Here is a 14,856-nt window from a genome sequence, read left to right on the forward strand (position 1 = left end):
TGAAAACTTGTACGCTTGTGTGCACACCTGTGTGTGTGAGCTTGTGCTCATAAGATTTCTCCATTTAAGTATCTAATAGTAGGTTTGGGGAGCCACAGCCTTGACCCCATTTCATAAAGCAGGCATGGAGGAGACCCAGGCCCCAGACATCCATAGCCCCCCTAGAGTACAAGAGCAATCACAGCACCCACCTAGAAAAGTGTTAAGGAGAGCCCTTGACAGGGATCACCCAGGGGCCATGGTGCAGAAGCCACAGGAGGCCTCAGCGGCGAGCCTGCGGGCTCCACAGGCAATCTGGCTAGCAGACTGTGTACCGGGCCCAGAGACCCCCAGCAGGGGCCCAATAGAGCCAGGCCCCACCAAGCAGCCACCAGGAGTGAGCCACTAAACAGCCAAACACCCACCCAGAGACACAGAGAACCACCAATGCACCGGTGTGTGTTGGCACCAGCAACTGGCAGTGAGTGTGGTGGGGGGAAATAGGCCATCACACCTGAGGGAGCCTAAGATGTTCTGAGAGAGTGAGAGTGTAAGACCTGACCTGACACATAGACATATACAATCAGAATCAGAATACTTTATTAACCCCTAGGAAATTATGTCACAAGCATGCATTTCCAGCCTCATGCACACACATACAAATACTCACATGCTCGTCCAACATGGAGACACACAAAAATGTTGTTTGCTTTTTCCCCCATTGAACAGCAATTTTAGCTTTTTTTTTAATGTGAATTTTCACTGGTGCTATAAGTTAAATATAACACTATTCTAAATGTTGTCCTTTAAATTCAATAATAAATAGGTTAAAATCATGTTTAAAAAAAAAAAAAAAAAATTTATTAACTGCATATTTTTTTTACAGCCAGCAGAATTAATTCATTCCACAGTTACAGTGAAAAGATTTTCTTCTTTAAAAAAAAAAAAAAAAAAAACTCAACAAAAATTAAAGCCACAGAATGAAGCAAAAACAGGAAAAAACAAATGGATACCTTGTTACAAGGGCAGTCAGAAAACATTTTAAACTTGTGAAACAGTATAGATATTTGATAGATGTCTTTCATCATTCTGTTTACCGCTGTTAGTGTCCTTACTGATTTACTCTGAAGGAGGCTGTCAGTGCGCAATGCTGTTTTTGTTGCTGTTATCTGCTGTTAGCCAGCATTAGTGAAGCTTCCTTTGAAGTCGATCAAACATTGTTGCACTTGGAAACTTAGTGAATAAACTCTCATGTGATGTGAGAATACAGTCAAACTGCTTATCAGAGGGAAAAATGTGAATTTAGTACACTCGCAGCTAAGCTGTTCTTGTTGGTTAGTCAGCCATTTTCAGCTGTCAGGAAACTGGAGAGTCGCGTGTGTAATCTGATGACAATAAATAATTGCGATTGGGAATATGGAGGATAAATAAGCATGTTTATGGCCATTTTTTGAGTCCAGACTTTAGTTCAGAAGATGAAGCTTAAAGTGAGGAGAAAGTGGATGAAGTGGAAATAAGGCAGGAGAGAGCGCATGGTGAAAGGCATTATGAGAAAGATGCATATGAAGTGATCACATATAGTTTGAAAAACATATTTGGTATCCTAAAATTAAAAGTTACAACTTTTAAAAACTTACAAAGAGTACTGCGTATGTGCCTGGTCTCTAGCAACATACATAAAAATGTTATTAGGTAGAATGTCTTGGCCACTGTATTCAAGATGGTGGGGAAACTTCCACAAACCAGCACCTGCTCCTCTATATTTCCAAATAAATAATTGGGTGGTGTAATTACACATTAATTAAAGTATATTTATCAGGAAACTATTATTTTTTATATTAGATAACCTTAAGAAATTACTTAGTATAACTTTAAATTAAAAAAAAATGGACATAAAAAACTACTCGATTTTAATAACAAAGAGTAGGTAAGAAGAATTTTAAATTTGGTGAGGGCATAAACACATGAAAAAAAGCACGTGAGAAGTTCAAAGCCTGGTTTGTTTTATCAGTAGAAAAACGGGGTCAATAGAAGCAATAAACATATTCTGTCACATTCCAGGAAGTGCTTACAAATGTTTTTTTTAACGTTTGTTCCCCTGTTTAGCAATACCAACAGACACCACTGAACATCAACTACAGCAACTTTTTTTTACATAAATCCAGAAATATTTTCTTCATAAATGCAGTACAACAAGACAATCTATTTGCCTTCCCTTTAGAATGATTTACATTAAGGCCTGTTTGAAAGATATGTTAACTTATGAGTTACTAATAGCTGCAACCTGAGCTTTTCGTGGAACAAGTCTTTTGCAAAATTGCTTCAACAAGCTTTCTCTCATGTCTTTTGCTCTTAAGCAATATATGAGTGGATTGATCATTGGTGGGGCAAGGCTGTACAGCATGATGATCACTATTCGCACATCAGCACTAAATGTAATGCCAACATTTTGGGCTAAATATACAAAACATCTGGGTAAATAATAAAGGGAGATTATAATCAGCTGAGTACTACAAGTGGACAATGATTTCAGGCGGCCTTGCACATTTGCTATCTTATACACTGCTATAAGAATAGAGCAGTATGAGAAAATGATGAATGCCAGAGGCCCCAGTAGCACAACCATTGCAAATACAAAAGCAGGGATGGCATAAGGGGTCCTGTCAGTGCACGCAAGGACTGTTATACCAATATGGTCACAGTAGCAGTGAGTGATTATATTTGAGGCACAGTAAGGAAGAGCATATGCTCTAATAACTGACATTAAAGGGGATGCCTTGGAAATAATCCATGCAGTAATACTAAGAATTAAAATATTAGATTTTGTAAGAATATGTGAATATCTGAGAGGATAGCAAATAGCCAAATATCTATCTAAAGCCATCTGAAAGAGAATAAACGAATTGACTGAACCAAGATAGTGAACAAAGTACATTTGGATAAAACAGGCAGTAAATGAAATGCTTCCTACTGAAGGCAATATCTGCTTATGATCTTAGGTAAAGTGGTTGTGCTAAAGAGAATATCACATACACTCAGATTTAAAATGATATAATACATTGGCTTATGGAGGCTGCGGTTGGTTGCAAATAAAAAAATAACTGTAGCATTTGCTATCAGAGTTACCAAATATACAAAAAACAATACAGCTGAGACAAGACCATAGTACTCTTGATGAAGGCCAGGGAATCCAGTAAGGATGACTAGTTAGAACACTATGATTTCTCTCAGCATGATGAAACAGAAATTTGTTTAAAACACTGGTAAACATACAATGCTTGAGAAACCACCGTTAAGCCTTATCAATTACACAATCTTAAATTTACAATACAGTATAGTATTAACTCAAAATTTAATCCGACTAATTGTTATTGTTATTATTTTTCAATTCTTTTTCTTTATCAAAGCCTTTTGATCTAATCATGTTTCATGTGAAAAATAAACATTCCGTTTTATTGTAAATCTTTAACTATGCACATAAACATAAGGATGAGAAAGACTTTAATTAGCTCAGTTTATATGTACCTTTCTCATACAGGATGAAGAGAAGGCTCCGCTGTGTTGCCTGCTGATTCACTGCTTAAAACAGTCTTGCAGTGTGGTATCATGATGGTGGTGTTAGGTTCACTTTATATTCTCTGTGGATCAAGCCAAGCCTACTTTATTTATAAAGCACTCTAACTGAACACTGACCAGAGTGCTGAAAATAAAACAATAAAAAATAAAAATACATAAATCAAAAACAGTGACAGTAAACAATATACAACACCAACATCAGAAAGACATTAAAATCCAAATAAAATTGGCCTTTCTATACAGTGTTAAAAGCCAAACCAAGAGGTTACATCTTCAGACCAAAATGAAAGATATCAAATTGGAAAGACTTTGTAATTTGTAATGGCAGTGCATTCCAGAATTTGGGAGCCGCAATTGCAAAAGCCCGATCTGAGAGACCGACGAGGGGTGTGAAGGTGCAGTACTTAAGAGAGGTAGTGTGGGGCAAGACCATTTAAGGCTTTTGAAACCAAATTAAAGAATTATTAATTGAACCCTAAAATGCAAGCTTAGCCAGTGTAGTGAGCATAAAACAATAGTAATATGCTCCCTCCCTTCTCCGTTTACCAGTTAAAAACCGTGCAGCAGCATTTTGCACCAGTTGAAGACATGACAAGGGTGCCTGGCTACTACCAAGGTACAACAAGTTACAGTAATGCAGCTGAGTTGTAATAAAATAATGGATTACTGTTCTAAAATCAGCTATCTTGGAAAACCAAGATAACATGACTACCTAAAGTTGTAGCCAGGAGGGTGTCTTTAGAACTCTCTTACAACACACCGCATGGACAATGAAATGTCAAATAACAAGCTTATGATCTGAAACACGGCATCTAAAATCATGAAGTTAAGAAACAGGCCGATGATGGGATAAACAACATACAATGTAATATCCACATACTTGTGTAGGTCCAGTCACTAGGACCAGGCATCATAGCGGCTAAGATGAACAGGGATATGACTCAAAACATGAGTGAGGCACAGTAACAGAATCGGCAGGAATAACAGAGGGGGTGAACACCAGCTCCTGGTAGACAGAACAGTCTCGAGATTGCAAGACTAGAGTGACCAAACTTTGTACTGCCTGGATTGACTACAAGAAAGCCTATAACTCAGTGGCCCACACATGGATCCTGGAATGCCTAGAACAATAAAAGATCAACAGGACCCTAAGAGCCTTCATCGGGCATTTTTATGGGATATGGCGAACAATAGTAGAGGTCAATTTCAGACATCAAGGACAACTGCAATTACTTGGGAATCCCAAAGACATGTCCTGAGTAGTCAGCTGAATGGTAAGAACAAGATCCCTGCAATCAACACCTACGCCCTGCCAATGATCAGGTATCCTGCCGGTGATTAGATTCCATGCTGGAGTACAAACTGCCCAAAGAAGAAGGAGATCAAAGCCACTGACATCAAGACAAGGAAGCTTGGATTTTAACCCAAATGCACCACCACGAGACTGTGGGGACTGTACGTGAAGCAGAAGGAAGGAGGCCAAGGACTGGATGTTAAAACCACTATCCATGATCACATGATGACAACAAACATCCATGAGTACATCAGGAAGATGGCCACAACTGACCATGTATGTACTAAATACCTCAGGCAGCAGAAACCTGAGAAAGAAGAGGATCAATGAGAAGAACCATTGTAGAAGGACAGGCCCCTGTACTGTATGTACCACGGGGAGGTATAAGACGTGGCTGACATCAAGAAATCCTACCAAGTGGCTGAACAAATCTGGACTGAAAGACAGCACAGAGGCACTAATAATGGCAGCACAGGAACAGGCTCTTAGCACAAGATCGATAGAGGCAGGGGTTTAACACACCAGGCAATACCTTAGGTGCAGGCTGTATAAAGATGCCCCTGAGACAATCCAGCACAACAGCAGGGTACAAAATGATAGCAGTCAGGGCATACATGGAATACCATAAGCACGTGGCTGGCATAGTATGGAACATCTGTGCCGAGTACGGCCTGGAATTCCCAGATACAGGCAGACAAACTGGTGGTGGCTAACCAACCTGACATAGCAGTGGTGGACAAGCAGAGGAAGACAGCAAAATTTAAAATTATTTTATTTATTTATTTATTTCTACACACAACACAATAAATTTATTCTATAGTTACACATCAAGTGATTGTCTCATTAAGAAAAAACAAAGAATCCCCCCCCCCCCCCTTCCTGGGACAGTACAAATGTTGTGGTATGTTTTGACATTTACAAAAGAAAATTCTGCCCTCAGGTCAAAAATGAAATGTACATTATCTAAGTAACAATTTGATTCAATTTAATTTATATAGTGCTAAATCACAACTGGTGCCTAAAGGCTCTTTAACAAGTGGGTAAGACAAAATTTGAATCTATTCAGGTCACAAATACATGAAATGGAAAGCTGTGTGAGACACTGTGAGTGTGAAGCTCAGCCTGTTTTTTGAATATCGAACTCTGTTTGTGCTCCCTTAAAAACTTGACAGAACTCTGCATACATATCTGGGGTCAAGAGAACATATAAAGATACCGGGTTACAAGTAAGGAAATGCTTGCTAATGGTTTTATTTCATCTGTAACCTGCAACAAATAGCACTGGATCTCAAGTATATGTAATTTTTATATGTAATTTTTCTCCAACAACTCATGGACTTTTTCATGCAATACAAGAATCCCAATGACTTAAACTGTTTAAAAGATCTGTTATTTGTGATTTATGATATTAATAACTGCAACCTGTGCTTTTTGTGGAATGGTTCTTCTGCAAAATACCTTCAACAAGCTTTCTCTCATGTCTTTTGCTCTTAAGCAGTATATGAGTGGATTGATCATTGGTGGGGCAAGGCTGTACAGCATGATGATCACTATTCGCACATCAGCACTAAATGTAATGCCAACATTTTGGGCTAAATATACAAAACATCTGGGTAAAAAGTAGAGGGATATTATTATCAGCTGAGTACTACAAGTGGACAATGATTTCAGGCGACCTTGCACACTTGCTATTTTATGTACTGCTATAAGAATAGAGCAGTATGAGAAAATGATAAATGCCAGAGGCCCCAGTAGTGTAACCATTGCAAATACTAAAGCAGGGATGGCATAAGGGGTCCTGTCAGTGCACGCAAGGACTGTTATACCAATATGGTCACAGAAGCAGTGAGTGATTATGTTTGAGGCACAGTAAGGAAGAGGATATGCTCTAATGACCATCATTAAAGGGGATGCCTTGGCAACAGTCCATGCAGTAATACTAAGAATTAAAATATTCGATTTTGTGAGAATACGTGAATATTTGAGAGGATGGCAGATAGCCAAGTACCTATCTAAAGCCATCTGAAAGAGAATGTATGCAACAGCTGTGCCAAAATAATGGACAAAGTACATTTGGATAAAACAGGCAGTAAATGAAATGCTTCCTGACTGAAACCAATATCTGCTTATGATCTTAGGTAAAGTGGTTGTGCTAAAGAGAATATCACATACACTCAGATTTAAAATGATATAATACATTGGCTTATGGAGGCTGTGGTTGGTTGCAAATAAAAAAATAACCGTAGCATTTGCTATCAGAGTTATCAAATATACAAAAAACAATACAGCTGAGACAAGACCATAGTACTCTTGATGAAGTCCAGGGAATCCGGTAAGGACAAACTCCGTCACACTGCTATGATTTTCCACAGGCATGATGGAGGGGAGACGTCCTTAAAACACTAGTAAATATAATACTTTAGATAAAACACTTAAGGCTCATCATTTACATGATGACATTCAAACTCACAATAAAGTACAGCATCAAACCAATTCATTTAGATTCTTTTCACTGTACTGTTAACCCTATTGTACCATTTAATGCATTTATATTGCTAAGATTATAAATTATTGTTTTTAATCCTTTTTGATTACTTATTTCTTTTAACAAAGGATTTCGATCCATGAATGTTTGTATACAACCAAAGCTTTTTTGTGTTAAATTTTAACAATATAAATTAACATAGTAATGATTTAGACTTTAATTAGCTCAGTTTATATATACCTTTCTCATACAGCCTTGGGGTAGACTCTGCTGACTTGTCTCCTGGTTCTCTGCTTAAAAAGACTTCTTGCACTATATGGCCTTGTGATGAAGGTGTGCTATTGGCCATTTTTCTATTCTCTGTGGATCAGTCAGTGCTCAATATTCAGTCAGTACATGAGAGCATCATTAATGGTATTTTTTAGGAAAAAGTCCTTTACTACTACTAAATTTAGTCGTAAATAAGCTGAAAGCCATCTAGGATTGTTTTTGTTGTTGTTAGAAAATGATATTTCTTGCTTTGAAAGCACAGCGTTTGTTTACAGTGTTGGTCAAGTTAGTTGAAAAAAGTAATCAGTAACTAATTGCTAATTACTCCTCCAAAAAAGTACCCCATCACTTTACTGATCACTTATTTTCAAAAGTTCTTAGCTACTTAATTACATTTTAAAAATATGATACAAAACCTGATTACGTAATAAAGCAATAGAACTTTTAGCCCAGACCTTTCTACTTATTCTGCATAATCTATCATATAAAATGTAATCAAATGAAAAAGTCTCTTTTTAAAACTTGTTTTATTAGTTTTAATCTTTTAACGTTATGCACATTGCATCAAGCAAAAGTTATATGCAACAGTCTTTGACTTGAAGAAATTTGTTTAACATTTAAACCTATTTTCTGCATATTCCAGCATATAAAATAACATTTTTTGTTTTTACACTCACTCTTTCAAATAGATGCAAGTAAAACACAGCAGAAAATAAATAAAATCAAAGACTTAGTGGCACTAAGTCCTGTTGCTCATAATTCTATTTTCACCTGTTTAGCAGGAGTGGGGCATGTGGAGGTTTGCCCTGGTGCAGGTTTTTTTTTTTTTTTTGCTAACTTGTTGCCTTACAAAACATGTGATTTATTGCCTGTACTGTTTGGCAGTGTAGCAATCAGAACAGTTGTTTGAAGGTCAGAAAAAATGATCAACAGATTTATTTTCCCAACTGCACCATTACGGCTTTTACTATACTGGTCAACTTGACACAGTATTAATGATACACGCCATGTTTTGAGGCAGCAGTAAACTAATATAGTGTGCATTTGTAAGTACCTGTTTGTACACATGTGTGAAAACTTGTACGCTTGTGTGCACACCTGTGTGTGTGAGCTTGTGCTCATAAGATTTCTCCATTTAAGTATCTAATAGTAGGTTTGGGGAGCCACAGCCTTGACCCCATTTCATAAAGCAGGCATGGAGGAGACCCAGGCCCCAGACATCCATAGCCCCCCTAGAGTACAAGAGCAATCACAGCACCCACCTAGAAAAGTGTTAAGGAGAGCCCTTGACAGGGATCACCCAGGGGCCATGGTGCAGAAGCCACAGGAGGCCTCAGCGGCGAGCCTGCGGGCTCCACAGGCAATCTGGCTAGCAGACTGTGTACCGGGCCCAGAGACCCCCAGCAGGGGCCCAATAGAGCCAGGCCCCACCAAGCAGCCACCAGGAGTGAGCCACTAAACAGCCAAACACCCACCCAGAGACACAGAGAACCACCAATGCACCGGTGTGTGTTGGCACCAGCAACTGGCAGTGAGTGTGGTGGGGGGAAATAGGCCATCACACCTGAGGGAGCCTAAGATGTTCTGAGAGAGTGAGAGTGTAAGACCTGACCTGACACATAGACATATACAATCAGAATCAGAATACTTTATTAACCCCTAGGAAATTATGTCACAAGCATGCATTTCCAGCCTCATGCACACACATACAAATACTCACATGCTCGTCCAACATGGAGACACACAAAAATGTTGTTTGCTTTTTCCCCCATTGAACAGCAATTTTAGCTTTTTTTTAATGTGAATTTTCACTGGTGCTATAAGTTAAATATAACACTATTCTAAATGTTGTCCTTTAAATTCAATAATAAATAGGTTAAAATCATGTTTAAAAAAAAAAAAAAATTTATTAACTGCATATTTTTTTTACAGCCAGCAGAATTAATTCATTCCACAGTTACAGTGAAAAGATTTTCTTCTTAAAAAAAAAAAAAAAAAAACTCAACAAAAATTAAAGCCACAGAATGAAGCAAAAACAGGAAAAAACAAATGGATACCTTGTTACAAGGGCAGTCAGAAAACATTTTAAACTTGTGAAACAGTATAGATATTTGATAGATGTCTTTCATCATTCTGTTTACCGCTGTTAGTGTCCTTACTGATTTACTCTGAAGGAGGCTGTCAGTGCGCAATGCTGTTTTTGTTGCTGTTATCTGCTGTTAGCCAGCATTAGTGAAGCTTCCTTTGAAGTCGATCAAACATTGTTGCACTTGGAAACTTAGTGAATAAACTCTCATGTGATGTGAGAATACAGTCAAACTGCTTATCAGAGGGAAAAATGTGAATTTAGTACACTCGCAGCTAAGCTGTTCTTGTTGGTTAGTCAGCCATTTTCAGCTGTCAGGAAACTGGAGAGTCGCGTGTGTAATCTGATGACAATAAATAATTGCGATTGGGAATATGGAGGATAAATAAGCATGTTTATGGCCATTTTTTGAGTCCAGACTTTAGTTCAGAAGATGAAGCTTAAAGTGAGGAGAAAGTGGATGAAGTGGAAATAAGGCAGGAGAGAGCGCATGGTGAAAGGCATTATGAGAAAGATGCATATGAAGTGATCACATATAGTTTGAAAAACATATTTGGTATCCTAAAATTAAAAGTTACAACTTTTAAAAACTTACAAAGAGTACTGCGTATGTGCCTGGTCTCTAGCAACATACATAAAAATGTTATTAGGTAGAATGTCTTGGCCACTGTATTCAAGATGGTGGGGAAACTTCCACAAACCAGCACCTGCTCCTCTATATTTCCAAATGAATAATTGGGTGGTGTAATTACACATTAATTAAAGTATATTTATCAGGAAACTATTATTTTTTATATTAGATAACCTTAAGAAATTACTTAGTATAACTTTAAATTAAAAAAAAATGGACATAAAAAAACTACTCGATTTTAATAACAAAGAGTAGGTAAGAAGAATTTTAAATTTGGTGAGGGCATAAACACATGAAAAAAAGCACGTGAGAAGTTCAAAGCCTGGTTTGTTTTATCAGTAGAAAAACGGGGTCAATAGAAGCAATAAACATATTCTGTCACATTCCAGGAAGTGCTTACAAATGTTTTTTTTAACGTTTGTTCCCCTGTTTCCTGCAACAGACACCACTGAACATCAACTACAGCAACTTTTTTTTACATAAATCCAGCAAAGGTTTCTTTCATAAATGCAGTACAACAAGACAATCTATTTGCCTTCCCTTTAGAATGATTTACATTAAGGCCTGTTTGAAAGATATGTTAACTTATGAGTTACTAATAGCTGCAACCTGAGCTTTTCGTGGAACAATTCTTTTGCAAAATTGCTTCAACAAGCTTTCTCTCATGTCTTTTGCTCTTAAGCAATATATGAGTGGATTGATCATTGGTGGGGCAAGGCTGTACAGCATGATGATCACTATTCGCACATCAGCACTAAATGTAATGCCAACATTTTGGGCTAAATATACAAAACATCTGGGTAAATAATAAAGGGAGATTATAATCAGCTGAGTACTACAAGTGGACAATGATTTCAGGCGGCCTTGCACATTTGCTATCTTATACACTGCTATAAGAATAGAGCAGTATGAGAAAATGATAAACGCCAGAGGCCCCAGTAGTGTAACCATTGCTGCTGTAAAGGCAAGAGTGGCATAAGGGGTCCTGTCAGTGCACGCCAGGACTGTTATACCAATATGGTCACAGAAACAGTGAGTGATTATATTTGAGGCACAGTAAGGAAGAGGATATGCTCTAATAACCATCATTAGAGGGAATGCCTTGGAAATAATCCATGCAGTAATACTGAGAATTAAAATATTAGATTTTGTAAGAACAAGTGAATATCTGAAAGGATAGCAAATAGCCAAATATCTATCTAAAGCCATCTGAAAGAGAATAAACGAATTGACTGAACCAAGATAGTGAACAAAGTACATTTGGATAAAACAGGCAGTAAATGAAATGCTTCCTGATCGAAACCAATATCTGCTTATGATCTTAGGTAAAGTGGTTGTGCTAAAGAGAATATCACATACACTCAGATTTAAAATGATATAATACATTGGCTTATGGAGGCTGCGGTTGGTTGCAAATAAAAAAATAACTTTAGCATTTGCTATCAGAGTTATCAAATATACAAAAAACAATACAGCTGAGACAAGACCATAGTATTCTTGATGAAGGCCAGCGAATCCAGTAAGGATGAACTCAGTCACACTGCTATGATTTCTCTCAGGCATGACAGAGCAGAAATTTCCTGAGAACACTGGAAAACCCACAATGTTAAGATAAATGGTAACATTTAAATTTATAATACCTTGAAATCATTGTGCTTTAAAGTAATTTTTGGTACTTTGTGCATATTGTTAAGAATATTTTAGTAAGTTTTAGTTCTCATTTGTTTTTCCTTTAGGTCTGGGAATTTATGTTACAACTAAACATGTTCCTGACTGCATAACATACATGACATAATCTTTTTTATGGGATGAATAACACATAACATAACATAATAATGACTCAGACTTCCTTTCGCTCACTTTACACTTACCTTTCTCATACACCGTGGCAGCATAATCTGCTGAGTTGCCCGCTGGTTCTCTTTTTAAAAAACTTCTCGCAGTATGTTTTTGTGATGAAGGTGTGCTATAGGCCATTGTTATATTCTCTGTGGATCAGTCAGTGCTCAATATACAGTCAATCAGACCCAGATTAATGATTTTTTTTTCTAGGAAACAAAAAAGATCTTCAACAATAAGTCAGAAGATTAGGAAAAAGAATAGTTGTGTATTTGCTGAAGATTGTATGACTCGATCATATTATATAAAGTGCAGTTTTTGTTTGAGCTGGATTTAAGTTAAAGCACCTTCTTTGTTTTTTAAAGATCCTTGCTGAGGACCAGTGAGGCCCCAGTTTGTCAAACTAGAGATTCATGAACTTGTCCTGCATTTTGGAAAATTAAAAGTTAAAATCTTATTTTATGACATCTTAAAGTTTGTGGGTTTTTTATTGATTCTTTTGCCCATGGAACAGTCTTTATTTTTCAGAAAGAGATGGGTTTTCTGACTATTATTGTAGGGTCTTTACCTTACAGTATAGGGTGCCATGGGGGGTCAGTTGTGATTTAGTATTATATAATTCAAATGGAATTGAATTGAACTTAAAATCAACTGTACAACGGCTGATTATGCTCAACTCGCTACTTGAGCAAAACGGGTAAGGATAAGTAACAAAGTGCAATGGTCATATTACTTGTTGTGATTTATAATAGGGAAAAAAAAAGACACAGACAGTCTAAGGAGGAAAACTTTACCCTACCGCTTATTAGCTCTGAAGCTAATGGATTATAAATCCCACAGGAGTAAACAACTGCACCTTAATGAAACCCCAATGTGCACCTAAATTGATACTGTGGTAGAAGTGCTGAAACCCCTTTGTGTTTAATGATGCTCTCTAATCACACATCTTAGATTGCTTCACAACATAAGGCCCAAGGTCATAAGCACATAACATGCACAAAATTGTAAGCCCGCGTAAGGGGCGCGAAACACACAATAATGTGTCTCCTTGTGTTCTTTCATTTAATACGATTAAAATTTATTGTAATTGCTTAGAAGATGAGTAGGCCCCGCAACAAAAATGATGAGGTTTTTTGCCCTAACACTGTTTCAAATTTTTTTAAATAAAGCTGAAAAACAGCAACACCTCTCAGTAAAAATGGTCTTTAAGAAACCTGCTGTTTAATATTTTGTGCTTTAATATTTTTTTTGACTTGAAAAAGGGTAAGAAAGCCAATTTTTTCTTTTTTCTATGTGTGTGTGTGTGTGTGTGTGTGTGTGGTCTCGGTTCATTTGTTTTTGGCACTTTACAGCATTCATATTTCAACTTTTCTGTTGAACTTAACTAAAAGGTGAGCTAATGTTTATAGTTCTTAGATACTTTCAAATGCTAAACTTAAAAATAACCACGGCTGTTCAGGTGAAAACAACATTGCATAAGAGTGTTTTGAGAATAGAACACGGTGAGGAGCAAAGACAAATATAGAAGACACACACTTTAATTACACACATGAGACCACTGTTGCCATAAGATGGTAATTAGCTCCCTTGTGTAGCTCATTTGTGTTGTTGCTTCTGAGTATCTGTAGACTGAGGCAACATGTTTCTTTGCCCCAAAGACAAAACTTTTTTGATTGTTAACCAGCAGCTGAACACAACAACAGTTAATTGTATATTACACCTATAGCATTCACATAACCTAAAAAATGAGAAACCTAAAGAAAGTTTTCTTACTAAAAGTATCATATCAGTGATATATAATATCATTAGAGTGGACTAGATAACAGTGATCGACTTTTGAAAGTGATGTGCTGTTGTGATTTGCTGCTATATAAATAAAATGTGCCATTTATGATGGCAAGGTATTACATGTTACTGTAATCACATTATATTTTTCAGTAATGCAGTAATTTTAGATGTTACTGTACTACATTAAACAAATACATTAGAGTTACAATCATGTCATTATGTATTGCTGCAAAGGTTCTTTGGTTCTTTGGCTGCTAACACAACTTTGGCTGCACAGACGGCATGCTAACATAAAGCTAGCCAAAAACCAACAGTGAAGTTAAAGTTGAGTGCATGCTGACCACAGCCCAGCAGTCAGATTCTGAACTTCAACAGGTAGAACCGGTAATGATAAGTAGTCAGGCCTGCAAAATTGTAGCCTCAATTTGTACCTGTTTTTGTTTCTACAGTCTATCCCTTTAAGGTCTCTTTGGGATAGTTTTCAGCTTTGTTTTGCCTTGTATTGCCTTTTATGCTCATGTATAAAAAAGAAAGAGCCAGTGTGTTTTTGACTGACCACTGGAGAAGCTCAAAGAAAAGTGACTATTGCTTTGAGCACGTGAAAAATCCGCTGCTGTTTATAAGTGGATATGATATTTAATTCTCAAATTCTTTTACTTTGTCTGATAAAGTAAATGGCCTGATTGCGAATATCCTTGGGCCATCTGTTGTAAATCCTTTTGTGTACTGCCTTAGGACAAAAGAAATAAAAAAATAAAATCTATATGATATTCAAAAAATTATTTATTCAGTTTTGTTAACCTTTAACTCTTAACTGGTAACTTTTTTTTCTTCTTATCAGAATTGTAAAGCACTGAGTCCCAAACAGTTGAGAATCAACAAATCATTAAATGCATTAATCATTTTAA

At 37.0% G+C, this 14,856-nt stretch overlaps 2 protein-coding genes and 1 pseudogene across 3 annotated transcripts; all 3 read right to left on the reverse strand.

Moving 5' to 3' along the window:
• Positions 1-2,239: 2,239 nt before the first annotated feature.
• On the reverse strand, positions 2,240-4,469 carry LOC309686965 (olfactory receptor 2AT4-like; annotated as a pseudogene). The gene is made up of 2 exons: positions 4,436-4,469; positions 2,240-3,182 (listed from the first exon to the last, which is right to left on the reverse strand). The product of its transcript is annotated as an olfactory receptor 2AT4-like (transcript).
• Positions 4,470-6,238: 1,769 nt separating this feature from the next.
• LOC309686966 (olfactory receptor 2AT4-like) lies at positions 6,239-7,265 on the reverse strand (the record flags this gene model as incomplete). The annotated part of the gene is made up of 1 exon (XM_082501636.1): positions 6,239-7,265. The coding sequence occupies exon 1, from the start codon at positions 7,223-7,225 to the stop codon at positions 6,239-6,241; it is 987 nt and encodes a 328-aa protein (XP_082357762.1). The 5' UTR covers positions 7,226-7,265.
• A 3,641-nt stretch (positions 7,266-10,906) lies between these two features.
• Positions 10,907-12,226, reverse strand: LOC309686967 (olfactory receptor 2AT4-like; the record flags this gene model as incomplete). The annotated part of the gene is made up of 2 exons (XM_082501637.1): positions 12,193-12,226; positions 10,907-11,910 (listed from the first exon to the last, which is right to left on the reverse strand). Exon 2 carries the CDS (start codon positions 11,882-11,884, stop codon positions 10,907-10,909), a length of 978 nt encoding a protein of 325 aa, XP_082357763.1. The 5' UTR covers positions 11,885-11,910; positions 12,193-12,226.
• Between the last annotated feature and the right edge of the window lie 2,630 nt (positions 12,227-14,856).

The sequence above is a fragment of the Aulonocara stuartgranti genome (genome assembly GCF_965226115.1).
Source record: "Aulonocara stuartgranti genome assembly, chromosome: 14".
Lineage (NCBI taxonomy): Eukaryota > Metazoa > Chordata > Actinopteri > Cichliformes > Cichlidae > Aulonocara > Aulonocara stuartgranti.